The sequence below is a fragment of the Zalophus californianus genome, chromosome 3 (assembly GCF_009762305.2).
Source record: "Zalophus californianus isolate mZalCal1 chromosome 3, mZalCal1.pri.v2, whole genome shotgun sequence".
In the NCBI taxonomy this organism is placed as follows: Eukaryota; Metazoa; Chordata; class Mammalia; order Carnivora; family Otariidae; genus Zalophus; species Zalophus californianus.
This window is the reverse complement of record NC_045597.1, coordinates 101,258,380-101,283,442: the sequence shown is the minus strand read 5'-3', so window position 1 is coordinate 101,283,442 and position 25,063 is coordinate 101,258,380. Positions and strand designations below refer to the sequence as shown.

General features: G+C 52.3%; 1 protein-coding gene across 4 annotated transcripts in view; it reads right to left on the bottom strand.

Annotated features, from left to right (window-relative positions):
• Window positions 1-1,002: 1,002 nt before the first annotated feature.
• The window catches only part of MGAT5 (alpha-1,6-mannosylglycoprotein 6-beta-N-acetylglucosaminyltransferase), a 326,381-nt gene continuing 302,320 nt past the window's right edge, over window positions 1,003-25,063 (bottom strand). For all 4 annotated transcript variants that reach the window (XM_027589390.2, XM_027589391.2, XM_027589393.2 and 1 more), the window contains 3 exons: window positions 24,776-24,850; window positions 12,460-12,617; window positions 1,003-6,818 (listed from right to left, as the gene is read on the bottom strand). In XM_027589390.2, coding sequence (XP_027445191.1) covers window positions 6,620-6,818; window positions 12,460-12,617; window positions 24,776-24,850 — 432 coding nt within the window. In that variant the 3' untranslated portion in view covers window positions 1,003-6,619. The remainder of the gene's footprint in view (window positions 6,819-12,459; window positions 12,618-24,775; window positions 24,851-25,063) is intronic.

Sequence of the window (25,063 nt, the reverse complement as noted above, 5' to 3'; positions counted from 1 at the left end):
CAGGTTTTCTGTTGTGTGTGAAGGATGCCATGGATCGGGTCCCTTGGGCCTGGGGGGTGCTGAGTGGGGAGACCCTGAAGGACTGTCCCCATGGGCACTGCAGGCCCTGCGAGGGAAGGGGGGCTGCACATTCATTTGGTGGTGCTTTGGACTGCAGGATGGTGCTCCCCGGGCCTCGCCCCTGCCTTCCATGCCCCCGCTCCTAGGGGGCTGTCTTTGGCTCGCTGAGGGGAGGTGGTTCATCTCTGACCTTGATTCAATCTGACGCGTCCCGCGTGGCTTCCTCGGACAGCATTTTGAGGAGCGTTGCATGGTAATGTTAATCGGTCACATGGAAAAAAGGGTCAACTGTATGAGCTAGTCTGCAAGATTTGATATATTTCTTTTATGTGTCTAGCACACGTGGAAACTTCGGGAGGGGAAGCTATGATGTAGTGCCCCCCCCTGCCCCCCGCCCCCCGCAAACGTAAGCACTCCAGTTTTTTTCTGGCACTTTGTGGGATGTGTGTCCCACAGATGCATGATGGGAACTGCGTGGTGTCTGCGTTCCAGGCAGTAGCCAGGAGTTCTGCTGGCTTCCAAGAGGCTGGCCATCGCTCTCCAGCATTCTCAGACAAGCCCTTGGGGTGGGCATGGACGTGACCTTCCTTCTTTCCAGGGCATCTGCCTGCAACCCCCCCCCCCCCCCCCCCCCCCCCCCCCCGCAAAATAAGCCTACCAGTCCTCTTTCCAATTCCGTTCCCATGTAGGTGAATGCAGGACAGGGGAAGTGTTCTGGAATGAGTATCGGTGGATGCCACATAAGGGAAGGGCCACTCGAGAGTAAAACCTTTCCCTCCCCACTCCTGACACGTACCCTCTCGTCAGCGTTTCTCCGCAGGGGGTCTGCGAATGGTGACCTGTCATCAGTGGGTGCCGGCACTGGGGGATGCCGCTGGGTTTGTTCTGTAGGTGACCCTGCACCCATCCCAGACCCCCAAAAACAACTGCCACCTGTCACACAACAAAAGTTTATTGAAAAATAAAGTTCTCCCTAGTTTTCTCTACAACATTGGAAAACAAAGCAGTGTTCTCTATGCAGGTACAGTACGTTTGGACAGCGACACCTTATTTGCAGAATCCTGCACTACATGACCCCGGAAGTGAACAGTAGAAAACGGTTGTACCAGGAGCTGTCTGAAGACACACACGCAAACGGCCATTAGCGTAAGGACATCAAGGCTGTGACAGCAACTACAGTAGGAAGGATGGAGCCCTCTCCTTTGGCGTCCCGGGAACCCTTGGACATGACAGCGAGCAAAATGCTTCCCAGGTCTGCTCCTTCTTGGCTTTGGTGGAGGTGGCGGGCCACGCTATGGTCCCGTCCGTCCTGCTGTTCCAGCAAGGCTTTTGAGGCCTGCGGCACTGCCCACCTGTCTGAGCACCTGCCCCCGTCCCCCGACATGCCACCCCCCCACCACAGGAGCACACGGCTGCCCTCTACCATGCCTCACCAGCTGCCAGGGGGGGGTCCCCAAGGCGCCACAGAATCAGGGATTAGAGGGAACGATTCTTTGAAGAAGGCGAATTCCAATCTTACACCCACAAACATATAAAACTGCTAATCGATTCCACTAAAGAATTCAGACTCCAGCAAATTCCTCCATATTCCCAACGGCAGTCTATCCAGAATAGTGGCAAGACAGAAGATAAAACTCTCAAACAGGGAAGAAAAAGGCTAAAACCCCAATAAAACAAAAAGCAAACTGATATTTAGGTGATTTGGGAAAACATCACTGAGCAGCCTCTTGGGAGTAGTTCTGAAGAAACTCTGTACCCACCCCCCCAACCCCCGTGCCCACCATAGCTCCACCTGAGTGGTCAGATAGTCTTGGGGTCCCCAGGCTAGCCAAGCCAGCCTGGGGGGGAGGGGGGGTCTTTTAGGGGAATGGCACCAAAACAAACGTGACCGCTAACCAGCCCAGGGTCTGATCCCTGTGGGTTGGAGTGTGGAGGGGCCGGCCCCGGCCAGCAGGGAACAGCAAAGGGACTTCTTGGGGGAATGACAAAGTTCAACTGGCCATTCCTTTCTCCTTAAACAAAACACAAAGTCTTTATTATTGCATTTCAGAGGAATATAGTTAACTTTGATTTAAGGGGTACAGTCTGAGAACTTATTTTAATTCTAGCTCAAAAAGCTCTAGAAAGAAGAACCCTAGCATGGTCCAGAAGACATCAGTGGGGTGAGGTCCAGCATGTGGGTCACCCTTTTCATCTCCAGTTTACACGTTCTTACAGCCTAGTTCCATCTGGGGCTGAAGTCAGGCATATTTGCAAATCAGTCAGTGCATTCAGGGATACAGTAACATTTCGACCAGCAGGATGGGCATGGGACTTGGACATCCTAAACCAGAAATTCCTACATTCCATCAACTTGGAGGAATATTTTCATGGAGGTATTACTTAGCTCTTTATTTCTCAAATTTTATGAAATGCTAATAACAATATTTAACATTTACGAGGGCTTACTATGTGCCAGACACGGCTAAACACTGAATCCTCACAAAAACCTTAAGTGCTAAGAAAAGCTAGGGTAATTTTTTTCTGCATCTGAGACTCTACAACTAATTTGGCCTTTTGCTAAAAAACATAAGTTTCCAGTTTTTGCTGAAGCCAACAGGAATGAAAGAACTCACTCTCAGCTTTAGGAAATCCCCACCTCACTAAAGAATCTACTTCTGTCCATCCAGCTCTTCCCACGGAGATGCTCTGCAGCCCTACAGGGATGGATGGGATTAGAACGAAGCCAATGTGGAAATTAAAATACTTTAAAATAAATAAAGTAATCCAGGCTTGGGATGGTAACACAACCGAGCCTGTCGTTAACAAAATATATATATTTTTTTAAATCAAGGATTTTGGGGGCATGAGAAAGGGTGGTACTTGTCCCAATTACATACACAGTCTAGGTAAATGGAATGGCCTGCTTTGGTCTCAAAAGCACAAACCCACCTGTACACAGCATACAGTTTTACCACCTTTACTAAAATAAACCCCGTGTTCCCTAAGGAAACAACAGGGGTGCATAGTCTTTCCCCTTTATGATAGATCAAGTGTTCTGAAGACTGGTCCTGTGCCCCAGCCACACCTCACCGGGTGCCTGAGTTGCGGGGGGCACAGGCCTGTTGGCGTGTTGGCGACCAGCAGTCCTCAGATCCGAAGACATGGAGCAGCCTGGGAGCAAGCCAGCCCTTCTCCTGGGGGTTCTCATGGCCTCAAGGGGGTGCAGGAGCACATATGCTGTGGCCTAGGGGCCTGAGAGGGTATTTCTGGTGCCCAGCCTGAGCATCCTCGGTGACACAAGGGTGTGTCCTACCTTCAAGCTGGAGGGATTTGTGATCTTCCTTAAATGGTACCCAGATTCTAAAAACCAACCCCAAAGAAAATGTGAAAAGGCACATCAGAGAAACAATAAATATCAAAGAAACACTCTTAGTATTTCAAAACATGGAGCAATCACACACACAAAAAGCAAACTAAAGCAGTGACGAAAACTCGATCCAGGCAAAAATGCAAAAAAGTGTCTCCATTTGTACATGTGCAAATCAAATTACATATATGAAATAAAGGAGGTTTTTACTGGCTTTAAAAGAAGTGTGCTTCCCCTTTTGGGAGTTTTCACTCCTGAAAGAGTTTATGGTTCAAAGGAAAGCTTTCTCTCTTTTAATAAATTAGGTACATTTCCCTCATGTTTAAGAATTTAGGATCACGGGGGGGGGGGGGGGCAAATTTTACTAAGGAAAAGAAAATGGACAAAAACTTAAAGACAGGCAAGGTATGCTTATGACACAAGACGACACAGATCCTGACTTAGGATCTCTGTCCCTGTGTAAATCAGCAATTAAAAACTGGCTTAGGATTCTGCTCAGATTGGCAGTGGCAAAACCACCAAAGCCTCCCAGCTACGCTCTGAGAGGCACAGCCCTGTCCCAGGGCAGCCAGCAACTGTGTCCCTACCACACAGGGCAGATGGAGGCCCCCTCCCCAATTTCCTCTTGGGGGTGGGGGCGCTGATCAGATGTGGGCTATGGTGGTGGTGGCCTGGGGGCCGCTATACATTCGGGTGTCACTGCCTCTGCTCATAATGCCCTGGACACCTGGAGTGCGGGTTTGCCCCAGAAGCAGCAGCTACACCTGTGGAACTCGGGTCCTTCTGGCCACTACCGGACTGCGGGGGGCGCCACCGGGATCTTCAAGGGCGGGCAAGTGCTCTGCGGGACTGCTAGACATGAGTCCAGATGGAGAAGAGAGGAACCGGGAAGCGGAGAGGCCCTGAGCTCAGCAAACAGGACAGCCACAAATCATCCCTGCGGCTCCCGGAACACCAGACCGGCGCAGCATCTTTCTCGGAACCGCGCTTTCCAGCTTCCTTGCTTTCTGAGTCCCCGGGCTTATTGAAACAACTCTGCAAAATGGGTTAATTGGGCCAAGCTAGAGAAATCCGGTCTCAGCCCGCAGGCTCCCCCTGCTGGCCCAATGCCTGCATGACATCCTCTCCTCTGGAAGCTCCCGCAAGAGCCCAGGAGAGGGCGGCCCTGGCCCAGGAATTGCAGCCCTGGGAGCTCAAGGGAACTCCCACAACCTAGGGAGAAACCCAGAGGCCCATTCATAGGGAAAAGCAGTTCCTAACAACACGGAAGGCAGTTTCTCCTGCAGCAGGAATTGCCCTTGCGATACCTGGAGGAACATTCATATAGACACACACACACCCCCCCCATCGCCAAGATCCCACTGCACTTCTATGCTGGGCCCAGGCAGAGGGTGCTCTCGGCTAGTTCTTGAGGGGCCCCTGCGCCCACGCTCAGGTCTCCCTATCAGAACTCTCCCTGTCACATGTGCTCACGGGCCACCTGAAGGGTGGGGGAGACCCTAACTGCTGCTCCTCACTCCCTTCACTCTCTGGGATTAGAGGTGAAATTGAGCCCCACTGGGAGTCTAAGGAAAAAAAAAAAGGTTGGCTGTGCATCTGATCCTACTGACGCACCAGGGAAGAATGGAGAAGCGGGCACCATCTAACTCCCCATACCTAAAGGCTCCACAGGCCCTGTGGTCCGCATGAGGCAGGATTCTGATTTAGTTCCCTTCCTGAAGGCCCACCCAGCCATGAGCTGCAGGGGGGGAGCATGGTGCTAGGTGGCCAAGGCACTCAAAACCACCAGTGAGGGCTGGGTGGGTCACACCACAGCTCATGACTGGCATGTTCTGCAGGAAGGAGAAAAGAGCTCACTGTCACCAGCCTGGAGCTGCCAGGGGCTTCACAGCACACGCACACACACTTCTAGCCAGGGCACTGAAGCAGGGCCGGGTGGTGGTGGGGAGCTCCCACCACGGCACAGACTGGGAACTCCAGGGTTAGCAGGGGCATCCAGTGAGTCTGACTGGGCCAAACGGCCAACTCGGAATACCCCCCTCAGAATATTCGAGCCTCGAGGAAGAGCCAGCATCAGACTCCAATCCCGTGCAAGACACACACCTACACACCCACACCCACAGGTGATCGGCCAGGACCACACACCACGTTCATCCTCGCCTGCCCCTGCTCCCCCCTGGCAACATCAGGGCCACTAAGATGGGACTTTGGTGACATCAGACATGAGAAGGAATAGAACACAAGCCCACCTGCCTGGAGCACAGCTCTGGTTCCTAGGGGCCAGCTTCGCGCCTGTCCACACCCCAGCTCAGATAACCCTTTTCAGGAGTAAACAAGCATGACCCATGTTTCTACTTTCCTCCTTCCAGTGGCACTGGAGGGAGGGTGGATTTACTACACACTAGCAAATGTCAATTCCCCAATCCTGCATTTCTTTCCTAAAGCGCTCATCAGAAATTAGAGCCAAGGTGTGTGTGTGCGTGCGTGCATGTGATGGGGGGCGGAGGGGGGGAGGGTCGAGGAAAGGAGCTCTCACTGCAAAGTGGCCCCATCTTTGGTCCCTGGCTGGGCTCTCAGGACACCACCACAGGCATGTCCCCCCACGCCCAGGAGGTGCCTGTCCTCTAGCTGCCATCTGTCAAGCACACACAAGATTTTCTTGTGTTCTGCCACCATCCACTTTGAGGAGCTGGGTCCCTGCGGCTGCCCTCAAGCGAGCCACCGGCCCCACAGTGCACCCTGTCTCCCTCCTGCTTCCTTCCGGAAGGAGACAGGAGTAATAGTACAGTGAGGGTGGACAGTAAACAGTGGGAAATCAGAGAAGCAAGAAGTGTGATCAATCCCTCTGGGCCCTCCCCTGTTCCCCCTCCCTCCCTCCCAAATAAATAAGTTAATGGGTTTAGGAACGTTCCCGTAGAAAGTTCTTTCTGACAAGCTCCATTCCTCCTCTGGTTCTGTTTTAAATGAATCTTGAGACTCTTCTTTCTACCTTGGGGCAGCTGCAGTGACACAGTCTCCTCAAGAAATTAAAACGAAGTTGTGCCAGGGAGAAGCCAGGAGGAGCAATACCAAATCGAAACCTTCCAAAATCAATTTCTGGCTCTGGCGAGAGTCCCTGACTGACTTGACGTCTGCCCCCTGGCCCTGTCCCAACGGGGTTGGAGCCACCGTTAGTCCCACAGAGTGAGTGTGGGGCCAGGCCAGGGGCTGCTATAGACAGTCTTTACAGAGAGCCACCTGGCCCTTGATGAAGTCCCGGCAGGGGCAGATCCTCTGGTGCCGGGGGTGGGCGCCCGCACAGCTGAACAGCAGGAGGTCACCTTGAAACACACAGTGCCTGTTCTTGGGGTCGAAGGAGGGCACCAGGATGTCCTTGGCCAGCTCCGAGCTTTGGCAGATCACCTCGTACCTGAAGGGGAAGAGAAAGGCACGAGGGTTGGAGAGGCAGGGACAGTCCTTGTCACTGGCTCCTTGGGCCCCCCTCCTGAGGTGTGGGGCGCACGTTCGGTTCACCTGTCGTAAAAAGGAAATGGCAGCCACCCTCTGACCTAGCAATTCCCCACCACCAGGAATCCAGGCTCGAGAAAGGTGTGTGTGTTGCGGAATGTGTGTTCGAGGCTGCCTACAGAAGCACTGTCTGTAAGGGAGAAAAAAATGGCAATAATCCGAATACTCACCAAGTGGGGAAGGGCTGAATAGTTTGTAGCACATCTGTGCTTTCGGAGGTCTCTGCAGCCCTTGAGAGAGCATGAGGCAGAAATGCAAGAACCAGCGCGGAGAGCTGTCCTTGAGGAAGGCAAGTAGCAGAAGGAGATGTAGAGCGGGATCGGTCTGCGCGTGTGTGCGCTTCAGGGCTCGAGAGGGCTACACCCTACAGCCTTAACGGCTACTTCAGAGGAGCGAGAACGGGGGCAAAGGCGTATGTTATTTAAATATTTTGAAAAACTCTGTTTAATATTTTTATTGGTGGTTTAAAAGGATTCCTGTGACATGGCCTTAGTCTCCGGCTGGAGAGCCATCAGATGGGTCTCCTGGGGGGGGGGGGGTCCCGACCATCACTTCCCTGGACCTTGGCAGTCACCTTGGTCCGTGGCCATAGTAGGCTCCCTCCTGCCCCTTGCCTGACAGGCCAGTGCTTGAGGCTTCAGGACATGCCGGGCAGGACTGCAAACCGGAGCTCTGGCTCCTCCACTGTCTTCGCCCCACGGCTGAGACCCAAGCCCTTGTGGCTTTGCCTCCTCAGGCTGGGGCCACTGCCTTCAGGGCCAGGGGGAGCCAACAGTGCCGGCCTGTATCTCCTCTATCTCAGAGAAGAGCCGTGTCCTTTCTCCTCTGGCCTGGGGTGCACTGGGCCCAGCCACCCTGTGGCCCCGAGAGCAAGGAGGCCTCAGCAGCTGTCTAGCACAGAGTCCCAGCGTGCCAGCCGGGGACCGGTTCAGAGAAGAGGGTGTGAGGGGGGCCAGGCGGCCCTGAGCTGCGGTCCTGACTTCATCTCCATGAGCCTCTCTTTGCTTCAGTTTCCTCTTCTGTAGAGTGGGGACAAATAAGCCTTAACTCACGGGGGAGCTGTGGAAATTAGTGCTTACAGAGCCCTTGGCCGAGTGTAGCTCTGAGTAAGTATTCGATAAACAGTTAACTATCACCATTGCTACAGCTTTTGTCATCGTCATCACGGTCAGCCTGGCCCAGCATCCTGTGTCCACGGGATGGGCCCTGCCACCTCCCTCCCCTGCCCTGTGCTGCGGATGCACACACATGCCAACCAGCTCCACTTTACTTTGTGCACAGAAATCTGCATTCTTGCTGACAGGGTGGGGACCCCGAGGGGAGCTCAAGGTCTCCTGCTGCCTCTGGGACACTTCCAAACCCTGGGGCAGGGGAAAGCGTCCTCCTTCCTGGTTCTCCTGCCCCCTCTTGTCTTCCTCCAGCCAACAAGCCGCCTGGCCCGCGCCTGCCCTTGCCAACAGGAACTGGGCAATTCCCAGCACATCCCCTGGGGCTCCTCTGAGCCTGCCTGCCTGGCTCCTGGTGCTCGGGGGGGCGGGGAGGCAGCACCCCCTTGTAGGCTGCTCCTGCAGTCACCAGAGAGTTCTGCGACCTTTCTAAACGCCATAACGCCTCTGGTCGAGGTGTGCCGGCTGGGAGACACATAGCACCCAGACCGTGAAGGTCACGGACCATGAAAACAAGGGCAGGAAGTGCCGATTTATGGATTTCCTAAAAAAAAGAGTGAGTCAGAGATTTGGGGCTACCAGGTCCTCCGCAGGATACCCCCACTGGCCTATCCCCAGAAAGGGTTCTCCAGAACTCAGCCGTGCATTACAGGTTTCCATACAGAACAGAGCTTACGTAACAGAGTTACGCTTAGGTTATTTCTTTGCTTAGGTGACTTAGAGCAGCTCCTATTCTTACTCAAGCCAGCTCCCTCGTACACTGCTGCTAACCAGGGGTGTGGAGAGCTCTCCAACTCTCAGACCCCATGGCGGGGGTCTAACTGACAGGAGCCATGAAGAAACCCTCCTGCTCCTGCCCCTGGTCACCCAGCTCAGATCCCAGGCACGTGCTCCTGGGAGTGCACACACGTGTGCACGTGTCTGTGAACACATCTCTATGGCGGCCGCCACGGAAGAAGCCTGCCCAGGGATGATGTCCGGAGACCTCCCACAAAGAGCTCAGGTAGCAGGTAGTCCCCAGCACGACACGTGATCTGTCATGGGGCAGCTCCCTGAAGGTTCAGGTGACAGGGGGCTAGGGGCACATATGGCTCCAGACACTTGTGGAGGCCATCCAACCACTGGGCGCCCCCCCACCCCCCAGGGGAGCGCTCCCTTTGATGAGTGCGCAGGTCCCTGTCCTCAGCCCTGGGCAGTCAGAGAGAGCACTCCACCGTCCTCGGGCCAAAGTCAGAGAGGCGAGGTGATGTTCACCAACTGCTGGAGTGCATCTGGAAGCCAGCCTCCTCACTCCCCACTAGTGGATCCCTTGCCTTTTCAGAGCCTATACGTTGTTGCTTCTGCTTCCCTGTTCTGTGATATCTGTCTGTCTCTCTCACACATACATGGACACATACACACTCACTCTGCCGCACATACTCTCTCACTCCCGCTCAGAGACCCCTAGCACACCGCTGCTTCCTTTCTGTAGGGCCCCATGGTGCTGAACTCTCCCCAGCCGGCCTCTTACAGGATGGGAGGGGGCCTCTGAGGCCCACTGGCCCTTGGTTTACATTACAGCTCTTGACCAAGAATAAAAAGGCGAAGCCCCACCCTCCCACGGGGCTGCTTACGTCTTGAGAGGATAGAAACAACTCATCCTTCCCGACAGACCCACCGACCCAGGAGGAAGGGATGCAAGCAGGACCCCACCTACTGGTCTTACTCCTCCCCTCTTCCCTGCCCCTGAGCTCCTCCCCTCCCCCTCAGCCCCTGCCCTGCTTATTCCAACCCTGACTCCACCAAGTCCCCCAAACTCACTCGTGACTTCTCTGACTCAGGTGCCAGAGTACTCGCGGTCTAGACTTCACGGTTTACAACTGCCCATCTTCAAAAAGAAACGCCTCAATCATTTAACATTTTAGAAGCTGTAACTTGAAAAGGTAGCAGAATTACAAATAAGGTGTCACCTGAACACATGTTCCTACTTATGGAGCCAAGGTCCTCCCCTATGGGGCCACCCCAGCTTGGACTCTGGCTTTTCCCAGGGCCTCTGCCTCTGGAACCCCGCCCCCTGGTCTGTGGCAGCACACCTGAATCATGAATGTTCTGTGCATGAGAGTTTGTGGGCACCTCTCCAGCACTTACACCACGCCCTGCATGAACGGGAACTCCACGACCAGCTGCCTGACTGCCCCTGATCTGAGATGACAGCATAGGACACTCCAAAGAGCCTGATCTATGTGATATAAATGCCTACTACACAGTGGGGATAGACTGTTAGTTCTTCAATGGTTCTTCAAGGTCATGGGCACCCAAAGACTAAAAGGAGCTTAAGCTGAGAACCAGGCTCCCAGGTGGAGAAGAAGTAGCATGGGCCTGTAGGAGCCACTCATTTCGCTAATTGGCCATGAATGTGGATGAGGCAGGACTGCCTCATACTGAGGAGGCACTCAGTAGACCACCAGATAGCTGGGGCTTTACCACATTATCGGTATTTACAAATGCAGGAACAAGGTATTCAACAGGGCTCTTACATTCAGGGAATTAATTTCAGACAGCTTTATTACAGAATTAGCATTCATTGCTGCCTCTTTGGGAGAAAACCCACATAGCTACCGTGGGGTTTGGGAGAGGGTTGTGAAGCAATCCCAGGGCACAGGGTCTGGGCCACGGGACAGCCCCACGAGGCCTTCCGCCCTCATGGGCTCTGTAGGGTATAAGGAGATGGACAGGGAGGCTGGGGGAGGGGACTGGCTTTTCTGGTCTCAGCCTGGCAGCCTCAAGCCTGCTCCAACGGCCCAAGGCTCTCTGGATGAAGGGGTCGTTCTTCTCTGTCTTGGGCACCAGCTGCACATTAGCTCATCATCACACGGGCTGCCCCCATCTTACAGGGGAGAAAATGGATGCAACAGAGGACACTAACCCACTGGGTCCCCTTTCTGTCCCTCCACTGGACCTACACCTTTGCTCCAGAGACAGCCCGGCTGTGTGGGGGCCCTGTGCCGTCCGAGCCAGGCCCTGATCATCGGATCCAGGCAGGAGCCCTGACTTGTGCCTGGCTGGGAAGGAGGGCCAGGCTGTAGAGGAGTCCCAGTCGGCTTCCATTCCCGGGACGCAGCTTCTCATGTGTCCTCCTCCAGAGGTGGAGATGGGGACTGCACAGAGACAGCTTTGTGTGCACTGTCCCTAGTCTACCCCCAGCGAATCCAGACTTCCAGATAAACAGAGAGAGAGAGATATTCAGGGTTCTCAAAAAGCTACCTTGCTACAGAAGTTGTCTGCCAAAGGAGACAGTAGGAAGCCCCTCCCAGGACCCCGGAATTCAGGATACGTGCTGTGGGGACAGAAGCTTCTGGTACCATCTTTCCCTTACATATCAGACCACCACCCCTTCTCACAAAGTTTCACAGGTGATGGAGGAGGGCGCCACACCGACCCTCTTCTGGCCTTTGATAGTGGAATCAGGGTGGCCTCTGAGCTCGGTCTTCACATAAAAAGAATGGGAAAAACCAGCATTCTCTACACCCCTACTCAGGGAAGCTCTCCCGCAGGCAAGATGCGAGAGGCCACGCTCTGTAAGAAGGGTTTTATACCATGCTTGAGAAGAAGAAGATATAGGACGAGGCCAGCTCCGCGCTCTGGGCACGGATGACCCCAGAGGCCAACCGCGTAACAGGGCATGAAGCCTGAACGGGAGAGGGGCAAGCCACGAGCAGCGAGCACACTGCATTTCTTAAATCTCGTCAGGACTGAACAGTAGCACTGCTCTGCTGAGTATCTAGGGTTGGGACAGCACGTCTCTTAACCAGAGCTATTCAGGGGAGTGGGGCTCCGTAATTAAGTCAGAGGAGGCCCAGGGTGGGTGTAATAAAAACGGGGAGCACAGACTTAGCACTGACAGGGGTCACGAGTCAGAGGCCAGAGGAAACCTCACGTAGAAATTTGGGGTCTGCCAATGCCAAGGGAAGCGCACGGGAGCGCTACAAGTCATGCAGGCATGAGGGGAAGCCCTCAAGCCATCCAGAAGACCTGGCTTCTGCCAGGGGAGCCCAGGGGTGGGGCCCCCCCCAGGCTTGTGCTTCTATGCCCATCTCCACTCCCACAGTTCCTGGGTATGACATGAACAAACCAAACCCTTCCCACCATCTCTGATCCCCAAAACGGCCTTATTTCTGCAAATATAACACCCCCGTTCGAATTCTAAATCTCTCAGCATGCCAGGGTGATCTCATCCATCTTACAACCAAACTGCTGGTCTAACTTGCTGGGGGAGTTGGGCAGTGGCGGGGAGGGACCATGCCGCAACCTGCTCCCCAGGCCTTGTCCATCTCAGCCCAGTTCTGACCCAGAGGTATGCTGGAGGCTGGGCCAGCCCTCCCGACCCCCAGCACTTACTTGAGCATGTCTTTGTCCTTGTTGAGGTGCTGGAAGAAAGAAGGCTCACAGATGAGCTGGTTCTCCTGGCACACCTGCTTGCAGGACTGGCCGGGCTCAGCCAACTTCACCTGCAGGGCGCTGAGGGGCGGCCACATCACTTGCCCGTGGCAGAAGTCCTACGATGACAAGGAAGCCATCAGTCAAGGGAGCAGGGACTCAGGCGGGGATCCCTGGTCTGCCCAGTGGCCCAGACAAGGTGAGGCAGCCCATGGCGAGAGGGGTGAAGGCCAGGATGTGGGAGCCGGACAGGCTTGGTGGGACCTGGGCTCCTCTGGAACGTGTCCTTCAGCCAGGTCTTTGCCTCTCTCTGCCCAGCGGCTGCCTCGTCCACAACAGGGGGACGACAGTATCGTCCACACAGGGCTTGAGGATGACAGTAACATGTGTACAGCACCATGCCTGCCAGGAATGGTGGCTGCTCATTACCGGCACCTTCAGTCTCGCTATCTGAAGCCTCCACCCCCGAAGGTCTATCTCCCGGCCCACCTTCCCCAGCCGTTCTATTCTTTGCTCTAATTCTGAAGGTTTTTTCAGCATCTACCTAATGTGGCAGTTACCTAGCAGGACACTGTCTGGCGAGTGCTAGTTTTGACTTCATAAAGTGGAGGAGTCCACAGGCACCGCAGATGGAGCCCACCGTGGGGCCGGGGCCTTGGTGGGGGCTCAGGGCTCGGGAGTTGAAAACAGTTGTAACTGCACGAATTCAACAGCTATGGAAACAGCCTGGGAACGTGTGATAGGAAGTGAAATAACCTGGCAGAGAGAGGCGCCCGCAGCCCAGCAGCTGTGGGGGTGCCTAGAATGGGGCAGGGCCAGTCAATTCCTGGATCTAGAGGGAGCGCAGGAAGCTAGCACATCCAAGGAAGACCTGGGGTGGGCAGAGGGGCATGATGTGGGTGGGCCAGGAAGCCGCCTGTGTGGCTCAGCCAACGGGCAGCCCGGGTGATGAGCACACAGACCCAGTGGGGCTGGAGAAAGGGCCGATGAGGAGCAGGGAGCTCTTCGACCTGCAACCCCAGGCTTTCACTCTGGCTATACGCTGAGCAGGTACCAGCAGTGGGAACTCATGCGCTTACACACTGATCTGGAATCCTAGCCAGCTTCCAGAGTCGCTGGGCTGCCCCAGCTGCAAAAGGTGCTGTCTGTGTGGGGGACCTGGAGAGCCAGGCCTGCTTCACTGTTTTGGGGGCGGGCGAGTCCTCAAGAGTGCTCAGAGCTGTTCAGGATCCCAGGCTCTGATTTCCACTGGTAGGAATTCACCCTACAGACATATGGGAACACAGAGGGTCCAAAGAAACCCACACAGGACGTCACAGCAGCATTGTTAGAGGAGATGCAAGAGATCTGAAATAATCTAAAAGACGTCTGAAATAATCTGAAATATTTCACTAACTGTTTAAACACAAACAATACTCAAAATGTAACAGATTTCCATATGCTGACATGGAAACCTCTTCAGGACATCCTGAGGGCTGAAAGCAGCAGAGTGAAGGATGCCGCAGAGTGCATTTCCACTTATGTCAAGCCCAGAGGGAGAAGCTGGAAAGGTGCTTACAAATGTGCATATGCTCCTACAAGAATCTATCTGGTTGGCACGGGGGCCACTGAGAAGGGAACGAAGGAACATGGTCGGGAATGGTAAAGAAATTCAATTTCCAATCAATGTCCTTCCGAAATAGTTTCTTTTTTCTTATGTTTCCTTTCCTTGCTTTGTGCAGATGAGGAGCGTATTTGTAAACTCAGGGCCCTGGGCTCCTGGAACTGACACCCGCAGAGGAAATGTTTCATGCCCCCCCACCCCCCAGCTGGTCATGTGGAGCGTTGCGAGTGGGCCTAGAGTTGAAGGTGGCGCCTGCCACTGCCTGGGCCCTTAGCAACAAAGTGGGTGCAGCCCCGGAAAGCAGGCCAGAGCTGCATCCAGGAGGGTGCTTTTGCACTGTTTGCATTTTTGTTTTTTTAAATTTGTGCTTGTATTACTTTTAGTGAGCAAAAGAAAACAGAAAAGAGCAAAGGGAATGCTCCCCAGGCTCTGCAGGCAGCCGGATGTCGATCCTGCCTCATTAGGAAAATGAAGATGACGATACTGATGACTTCCTAAGGCTTCTGCTTCGCCTTCTCTCCTTTCTGAAGGAGGTGATGCTGTTACGTGCTGAGAAAGGCGATTGGCGGGTAGTGAGTACTCAGTGCTGGGTTCCATTCTAATCTCCTCCAATCAATGATGGGGACCCAGCAAGTAAGGCAAACCCGCTCTGCTCCTCCACATGACACGACTCTATCGTGAGGGGACTAGACTCCTTGAGAGCCTGAGTGAGTCTGGTGGCTAACAAAGAAAAAACCCTTCACTGCATGTTTGAGACACCCTGAACGTGGATTCACAGCAGCTGAAAACAGAAGATTCCGCAGAGCCTAACAATGCAGAGATGACAGAAATACACTGGATTACTTAGACACATGAGGACCCAGCCTAACCTTCTGAAAGTGATGCATGGCGGGAGGTTGAGCAGAGTGGCTCCACAGCCCTGGGCGCCAGCGCAGACCAGGAACAGAGCGGGAAGACCCTATCTGACTCCTCAGATCCATGACAATCTTTTTTTTTTTTTTTTTTAAGATTTTATTTATTTATTTATTTATTTATTTGAGAGAGAGCGAGCGAGCAAGCGAGCGAAGAGCACAAGCAGGGTGAAGGGCAGAGGGAGAAGCAGGCTCCCCGCTGAGCAGGGAGCCCGATGCGGGACTCGATCCCAGGACCCCGGGATCATGACCTGAACTGAAGGTAGACGCTTAACTGACTGAGCCACCCAGGTGCCCAATTCATGGTGACCCTGAGCACCATCGTGTGCTTGCTAAGCCAGGGCGGCACAGTAACCCTGGGCTGGGTGCTGTTACTAAGGGTGACAGCATGACCCACAGCACCCCGAACAGGGTCACGGTGTTCACTGGTTGCTGTCGCTCTCTTACCTGACAGCATATGGAAGTGTACTGGCGGCCTTTTGGTACTCTGTCCATCCTGTGAGGATGGCTGTCACCAAATAGGAAGAAGGAAAACACATCATGATCAATGGAGTTATTGATCAGAGCTGAGCGGGTGCACAGATGTTTGAAAAAGGTTAAGTGTTGCTTTTCGGTTTGTTTCTCTGGCTGGCTAATGCAAGCAACTTGGCTTCTACTTCTTTAGAAGCAATCTGAGAACATCTATAGCCTTTGAGTATTATCATAAGGAGATTTTAAATGCAAGGCCAAAGCCTATGTGTGAGCGTACAGAACGGGCAGACATCCAGGAAACCAAATCAGATTACACTGTACATCACTAGAGCCCACGTGAGGATTTTTCTCCTTATTTTCAGGACTCAGCGTGGCCCACCCCTGGATGAGGCCGGGGACCTGGAAACCCACGACAGCCAATTCTGGCTTTTACAGTTTGTAAGAAAACACAGAATGTCTCTCCTCAGACGACACCTACAGGCAGTGAGAGCTGAGGGTACAGCTGTGCAGTCTGGTGGACCCTTAAGAAATGGTTTCTCATTCAATCTCAGCCTGTGTGGAGAAAGGTTCTGCTGTGTTAGACCAGGGAAAGTGCTTCAAGTCAGAAGGCCCGGATCTGAGCTGATGGAACCAACCGAAGGCCGGTCAGCATCGGGTGCTCTCTGGATGCTCGGCTCCTTGCTCTCGCCCGTCCACGGAGGGGTTGCCTCTGCCCTGTATGGGGGTTTAGGCACTGTGGTGTCGGCAGAGGCCAGGCAGCCCTGGATAAATGGGGCCCAGCACCTCATGTGCAGAAGGGTGCTGTGGGGTCTGCACGGAGGGACGGGCCTTCTGCCGGCGGAGCTGCCCCGCTGGCTTCTTAGTCAACCACTACAGCCAAACTGTTCGAGGTTCCCTTCAACAGTCAGGCTTATGAGCTCACTTTCACATGAGCTTTTGGGCCCCAAGCACCCTGGCTCATGGATCACCGTGGGCTGGTCTGGCATCCTCTCAGGAGTTTGTTTTGGGGGCCAGTAGCATAAGAAATAGTGCAAATAGCAGGAGAACCTTTTTAAGACTTGGTGAACCATCTGGAGAGCCTGAAGGTGTCCTGGTAAGCATGAGGCCAGGTGGGGCGGGAGGGAGTGTGGGGCTGAGGGATGTGATTCTGGCCTCCAGGCAGGGGACGCCCACAGACGGCCCTCAAGCTCTCTGCTTTCGCATCTACAAAAGTCCTTCAGTCCTTACAGAATTCCGGTGAGATAAAACGAGGTGACTCCTAAGAAGGCACCTAGACCTGGTAAAGATAATATTCCACGGTAGACCCTTATTTGCTCCCAGGTCCAGAGGGAACATGCTGAATTGCCTGGATGAGGTATGACAACTGACCCATGAAAGCCATCTCTTTGTCCAGCTACCCCCAGGGCACCACTGAACCAGCAGCCCCAGTCATAAGCCTCTTCTCACGTCTGGGTGCCGGCCCCACTGGGTGTTCCCGGGAGGATAGAGGCGAGCGCGAATATGTCAGTGCTCACCTGCCTCATCTCCTCCTCCTCACCCGCTGATTCATTCATTCAACAAGATACTTGCCGAGAAGCAGAAAAGCCTAAGGGTTCAGAACTGCTCCCCCACCCCCAACCCCTTTGCAGTTGCGCTTTCTGCAGTTTCAGCTCCCGGTGTCAATGGTGGTCTCAAAGTCCATGGTCCTCCTCCTGACAAATCGTCAGAGGGTCGGCAGCGGCCAAATGCTACGTCACAGCACTTCCAACATTCCCCTACTGCATCTCCTCATGCGGGCGTTTTATTATCGTCAGCATCGCAAGATGGGTGAGCATGGGACAGTAAGATACCGGGAGAGAGAGCACAATCTCATACCTGGGTTACAGTGTCCTGTTGTAACCATACCTGGGTTACAGTGTACTGTTGTAACCATTCTATTTTATTATTAGTTGTTGTTCAGTTCTTACTGTACTTAATTTATAAATTAAAACTTTATCACAGGTATGTATGGAAAGGAGAAAACATAGCATATACATGTGGTACTCCCCGAGGTTTCAGGCATCGCCCACAGACCAGGGGGACTACTATGATGCTTAAGTGTTCAGAAAAGTACCTGAGATAAATAACACCGTCTATAGGTTGGCTCTTACTATTACTACATGCAAGGGACTTTTCTAGGCCCTTGGGTACTGGTGAAAAAAAAGGAACCACCAAACTTCTGCCTTCATAGACCTTATATTCAATGAGAAAGAAAAAAAAATATATAATATGTTCAAAGGTGGTAAGTGCTCTAGAAGAGAATGAGGTGAGGAAAAAGGATTGAGACTGCTGGGGGAGAGGGTGTCCAGATAAAGCACCACTGAGAAGGGGCATTTGAGAATAGACCCAGAGACTTGCAACTATCTGGGAAGAACATTCCAGGCAGAGGCAAACCAGGATCAGAGGCTGTGACAAGGGAGTGTCTAGCAGGCTTCCAGAGCAGCAGAGAGTTCCACGTAGTAGGAGCTGAGAGTGCGGGGTGGGGGCCAGAAGCAGCAAAAGTGGGGTCCCGGAGGTCCCACAGAGTCACTGTACACAGCTTTGGCTGTTAAATGTTGAGGTCAACATTTAAAGAATTGCAGAACAGCAGAAAACAGATGTCCAAACAGGATGTAAAGGCCACTTAGCTAGAGTAGGTAAATGATTAACTCTGTGGGGATGGGCAGTGTGGTGGTGGAAGCAGTCAGAGAAGGAAATAGGGACTTCTGGGCTGGGTTTTGTAGGCTGAATAGGAGCTAGTGGCTTCCCACAAATAGAGTGTTTTGCAGATAGCTGGTGCACAATATAGAGCTATTGAACTGAATTGAATGGTTTTCGCATTCTGGGGCTTTGACAGTAGAAGCAGAAAGGGACAATATTCTACCTCAGAGAGGCTTTCTACAGCCAGGATGAGACGTAATAATCTCCAACCTGGTTAACAAGGCCACTTAGAACACAGAACATCTGCATTCCTCTCCAACGATTATTTCACCCAGTCACCAAATTCCCCTAAATTTCACTATTCTGAAATTTTCCTGCACTGACTCTAATAAGAAACGTTTATTGTTAACAACTTTAGGAGAAAAAGCAGTGTTTGCACAAGTGAAGACAATTTACTGGGGAACAGAAGGGAGCTGCCTTGGTCACGAAGGCCAAGTCCCAGCATGGAGAGAATGTGGTTCCTAGAAACAGCCAAAGAGCAGAGAAGATGATGGGGTGCTGCCCCCCGCCACCCCACCCCCCGGGGTGGCGGTGCTGGCCTGCCCCGCTCTCCTGGTTGTTTGCGAAGGGATCTCCTCCACAAATCCTATAGCCCCACCCAGTCCCCGGCAAATCATTAATAGAGTTACTACGTCCATGACACAACAGGTGCAAGTGGGTTTCAGCAGAAACTGTGTGCAGCCAAGAAGACAGGTGGAGATACAGGTCTGGGGGCAGGATCTAGAGGAAGTAAGGCCAGGAATTTTGGGGGAAAAAAGACAAAAGAGAAAAAAAGGAAGGGACAGGTTCTAGGCCTTGAAATTGGGGTTTGGGCCAAATTCTGCCAGCTATTTGAGAGGTAAGAGACACGTTTATTATTTATGTCATGGCTGGGAGATCCAGGGCCTGGCACAAAAAAGGTGTTCGATAAATACTGACTGACTGGATTAAAGACATTTCAGTTGCCCACTGGTATCTCCCATTCTCGGCCTGTGCTGTCCTCAAAGGAGTGAACTTCGTCCCCAGGTGGCCGCTGGGCTTATGGCCAGCAGTGGGTGTGGATTTGTGTCTCCACAGGCACAACTCAGGAGGTGGCTGAGACGCTGAGCTGTCGAGACCCATCTCTGTGGATGATCTCTACACATGCAAATCAAGAAGCCAACAAGCTCACTCCTAAAGGAGTTAGCCCCAGACCTCTCACACCCTCTGACACACATCCATGGGCGTGGGAATGTTCACACGCTCTTCACACCAGCCCGAAGGTGGGAACGACACCCATGTCTGTCAGCTGGTGAACGCATAAACAAACACTGGCATATCCACACAGTGGAACACTATTCAGCAATAATAATAAGAATAATAATAGTGATAAAAGAAGTACTGATAGGGCGCCTGGGTGGCTCAGATGGTTAAGCGTCTGCCTTCGGCTCAGGTCATGATCCCAGGGTCCTGGGATCGAGTCCCGCATCGGGCTCCCTGCTCCTTGGGAGCCTGCTTCTCCCTCTGCTTCTCTCTCTCTCTCTCTCTCTCTCTCTCTCCCCACCTCTGTCGCTCATGAATAAATAAATAAAATCATTAAAAAAAAAAAAAGACTGCAACATCCTTTAAAAAAAAAAAAAAAAAAAAAAAAAAAAAAGAAGTACTGATACATGAACATGCATGAACCTCATGAATATCACGCTGAGTCAAAGAAGCCAGCAACCACCTGGAAAGGCAAATCTCCAGAGACAGAACACAGAACCTCGGATGCCTAGGGGCTGGGGCAAAGACTGCAAATAGGCACAAGGGAGGTTTTTGGGGTGACAAAAACTATAAAACTAGACTTTGGTGGTAATCGCACACCTCCATCAATGTGATTAAAAAATTGTTTAATTGTATGCTTACATGGAGTGACTTTTATGGTCTGTAACTTACACCTCAATAAAGCTCTCTAAAAAGCATACCTTGGTTGGGTGTCGGGTTCCTGCAGCAGCGAGTAGGTGAGGCTTCCCGAGGACCTACTCTGTGGCAGGCATTGCTCTTGGCCCTACACCTGAGTTAATCTATCGATTCCTCCATCAGCCTTTCGGGGAGGGTGGTGGTATCCCCACTGCACAGAAGCAGCAACGGGACAGGGAGGTTAGGAACCTGCCCGAGATCACAGCGAGTGGTGGTGGAGCCAGACTCCAGGCTCCAGCACTTACGCATTCCTCAGCCAGTGTCTCTGGGATCAGGAATGGCTAGGCCAACAGCAGCTGTCCACTTCTCCAAACAGCAAACATTCCCCAAACGAGGGCCAACCCTGTCCCCTTTTCAGTGCCTCTTCCTCTTCCCCTGCAACCTGTCTCCTCCACCACCACTCCTTGCTACCCTGGACTATCCGGATTCACTACCAGGCTTGTCCTTGCAACTAGAACACTCGCTGGGGAGTTCAGGATGGGCTCAGATAAGCCAGATTTCCTAGGAGCTGAAGCTGATTCCACAGTGGCTCTGAAGGTTAACTCCTTTTTCCCTCCATATCGCCGGAATGCTTTTCACATGAATTATACAGCTCTTTGCAAAATAATGTGAGCATAATCATTCTGTACATTTACAGGATCTTTACAGGAAGTACAGAAAATAGGAACGAGGGACATACGCATGGTTTTCAGAAAGCAACCTGAACATTGCCATTCCTTCAAAAGAACATGTTCTATACTCTCTGGCCTGAGGCAAATACCTAAATCTTTCCCAAGAAATGCATCATGAGAACCTTAACAGGCCTGGACACTCAGGTTAGGGAAGGATAATGCTCTTGATCTGAGATTACAAGGGATTTTTGCCCCAGTTCCTTCCCGGCTCCTGGAGAGAGCACTTCTTACAGAGTGCTGACTTGGAAGAGTACGCAACTCCAATCAACATTTCCAGTACAGCAAAGCAATGGTGGTGTGTGCAGGGCAGGGGCATTAAGGGAAAAAAGCAAGTGGTTTCCCTCAATCAGGACTCTTTCCCACTGGGTGAGAGAGCCCGGGATTGGCTGGGTATGAGGTAGATTTCCAGCGGTCAACCGCTCAACGGAACACTGAAGCCCGGGGCTTTCTCCACTGCTGTCAATTGGCTTCCCCTGGCTCCTGTGGCCTTGGGTGAGGATGATGGACAACCTTGAAAAGGTTCTGAGATAAAAGCTTCCTTGTTCCCCTTGCAGATCACACGGAAGACTCTGAAGGCAGAGATCAGCCTAATTAGGGCTACAGTGCTCCTACAGTTCCAGGGACGGGAAACTTGAGCTGCCACCAATCTTCAGAGCTCGAGGCTTTCCGTTCACACCAGAAACACCCTTCACTCCAGTCTCCCTGCTCTTTGATGATATTCTAGCTGCAAAAATAACGAACACCCTGAGCTCTAAAATACTGAGGCCTGGAGAGAACTGTTAGAGGCTAAAGCCCCAACCTGTGACTCAATGGGGTCTTGACTTCCCACCTCCCCTCTAAAGTTGGGGGAACATTATGGCTTCAACAAATCCCTCCAGGATTTGTGAGGCCTGGGATAAACTCAAAATCGGCCTCTTTCTGGCTTGTGTAGCAGCACCGAGAGAATGCTTAATAGGAAATGCCCCCCACACAAGGTTCCTAGAAGGATTTTCCTAAAATACCAATCTGAGAGTCTCACTGCCCTCATCCTGCATTAACACCCTTGAGCTTCCTGTTGTCCCACAGTCAAACCTGCATTTTTCGGCTGAGCCTCAGCATCTTCTCATGAAGTGTTTCCTCCTCTAGCCCTGTCTCTTACATCACATCTCTTAGGTGACAGTTAAATTTCCCATAACTCACCATACTTTCTCTTTTTTCCCCCAGGCCTTTACATCTTGATCTGTACAGTCCTTCTCATACCCCCTCAGTCTGCTGTCAGGGCTCATCTTCCACAAAATGCTGCTGGACACACTCTCCCCAACTCTCCCCCTTCCCCACTCTGCAGGCTGAGTGGTGCGATCCCTAAGCATCCTAGTGACATCACTGTTACAGGGCCCAACCCTATGGAGGTGGCATTGCCTGTGGGCCTGACTGGCTTCTCTGGGAGGCCCGAAGCTACCTGAGAATGGAGACTCGTCCCCTGACATCTTCCCGACCCCCCAGCCCAGTCCACAGTGCACTCTAGCTGACAGACATTTACCCAGTGGACGGGGGAATCAACCATAGCAGGCAAAAGAGAAAGCTCTGGATTTCTGAGAACTGTGGGCTCTGCAGGGGTCTGTGCTGAGGAGCTAGTGGGCAGCTCAGTTTTATCAGCGTGTATCCCAAATCATAAAGTCCAAGATGAGCTTCCTGGCTCCTGGGACACATGAATGAAAAGTACAGGCACGTGCACACACTCTCCTTCAAATGGGAGTTACTGTGTACCTACTGTGTGTCGGGCATGGTGCCTGGGGTATGGGGGTGAATGGACCAGGGATGCTCCTGCATTATGGAGCATTATGCCAGGTCACTGTGGGGAATGGCACCTTCCTGTTGGAAAGGAAAGCTGGTAATAGATTTATAGACAACGGGCCACATGAGAACTTTAAAGGACTGGCTGTGATTCAAGAGTCTTCTACGTGGTGGTGAGTAAGCATCTTCCCTGAGAGGAAATGGAGACAGGAGAGGAGGAAGTGGGTTTCAGAAGCGGCTTTGGGGACCCTGGTACAATCTCAGCTTGATTCCTGTGATGGTGGTAAGAGGCAGGAGAGCTTAAAACTCCCTGCCAGAGGAGAAGCAGCAGCTCCTCTCGGCACCTGCAGGAAGGTGAACGAAGGCGGGAAGTCCAGCTCCACACACCGGCCCCCGCCTGCTAGGACACGCCTGCGCTCAGACTAAACCAGCATCAAACCTAGAGTCCACAACGTGTGAGCCCACGACCGCAAATCTCGGTCCCCATCATCCAGAGCGTGTGGCTATTCGTGCCACCTCCCGGGCTGTGAGGACTGAGTGAGACAACGCACTGGGACGTGTTCGGTACGCACTGCAGTGCAGTCGGCACGTAAAAGATTGCCCGGGTTAGGGTGCTGATGTGGTCACCGTCAATCAAGGCACTACATAAGATTGAATGAAGCGATGATTCAGATGCTTAGCTCTTGTGGTAAAGTCGGGTGAGTCATATTATATTGTATTATGTGACATCACAATATAATTATACACTGTGATAGGATACATAATATCATCTATTAGGTAATCAACAATATCAGTTTGCATTTATGGAGCACTATGCGCCAGCCCTGTTCTATGCACTTCCTGCCCTAAGAGGTCTACTATTGCCCTTATTCTACAGGAGAGGAAACTAAGGCCCAGAGAGGCTGAGTAACGCACCCAAATCATAAAACCAAAAAATTGTGAACTCAGATGGCAGGGCTGCAGAGCATGGCCTCTGGCCATGAACAGGCACCCAGAATATCAGACACGCCACCCTGAAGCCTGTGCCCACTGCTCTCCCTCTTCAATAGCAGCATCCAGGACTGCCCAGGGCTCTCCAACCTGTCGCCGCAAACCTTCCCTTAGAAACCTACCTGGGACCTCCAGTCTACACCTACTTACATTTTTAACACACCATTGCTATTTCAGCCTGCACAGTCCTCACCCCCTATTGTGTAAAGATCTTTTGATCATTCCAAGACACTCTGCTTTGCCTTTTAAGAGGAGACCCCTGTTCCTGAAATGTGGTCAAGGAGTTCATACTGCCCTGCCCACAGGGGTTCTGAATCTGTCTATTTGTAGCTCTGAGCTGCTTTTGAGGACTAAGGAAACAGAAGGATGCCAATGGTGCTCTTGGCCTTTACTGCCACAAGCATAAGCCAGAGTTTGCAAGCTCTGTTGGGGGCGGTGGACTCTTGGACCCCCCACCCCACTTTAGCACTGAAACCCTCCTTTTAGCTGTTTTATGCTTAGCCTTCATGTAAAGTTTCGTTTGAAAAGGGGTCGTGTTTGAAAAGATATTTGAACACCACTAAAAAGTCCTAACATATTTGGAATTATTGAACATGTATTAAAAGAATGCTTAGAAACCCCTGGTTTCAGCCCCTGCCATTCTTAGGGTGAGAAACGAAGATCAGGCAGGACCAGTGAACCATCTCTCTGTCCCTCTCCCCACCCAAGTCCTCGTGATGTCCCTCCGAACCCATTCAGGGCACAGGTCTGATGGTTCAGGAGGGCTTTACCTTGACCATCCAGTCTCTCCCATTCGAAGTTTCCATTTTGACCTTCCACCATCATAAAGAACATTCTTTTTTTTATTTTTAAGATTGTATTTACTTATTTGAAAGAGAGAGAGAGAGAGAGAGTGAGCACAAGCAGGGGAAGCTGCAGAGGGAGAGGAAGAAGGCTCCCTGTTGAGCTCAATCCCAGAACTCTGGGATCATGACCTGAGCCAAAGGTAGATGCTTAACTGACTGGGCCACCCAGGTGCCCCCAAAAAGAACATTCTTAACCCAAGGACAGACTAAGTCCCTTGGGTGACTATGATAGTGCATGCTTCAAAATTCCATCAAGCCATTATCCAGCTTCTGGAGTCTTCCAAAGCAGGAAAATAACCACAGAAACACGGTGAGCTCTTAGCTGTTCATGAGAGCCCCCTGGGGTGATGGGATAAAAGGGCTTCTGAAGAGCCTTACCTGTTTTTCAATGAAAGCATTGATTCTCTGTAGCATTCCCTCACATGTGAATTCGTATGGCATGTATGGCTCAATCTGTGGAAATAGAACATGGTATCATGAAAGAGGAGGACACAGAACCTAGGACACTTACCCAGTCCTCCCCTGATTCACGCACACTCACGTGCCTCAAGAGGGGCTACGACTATGAACTCGGATGTCAACAGACCTGGGCTTACAAGCTCACTCTGTTCCTCACCAGCTGTGGGACCCTGAGCAAATCACCCACCATCTCTGAGCTTCAGGTTC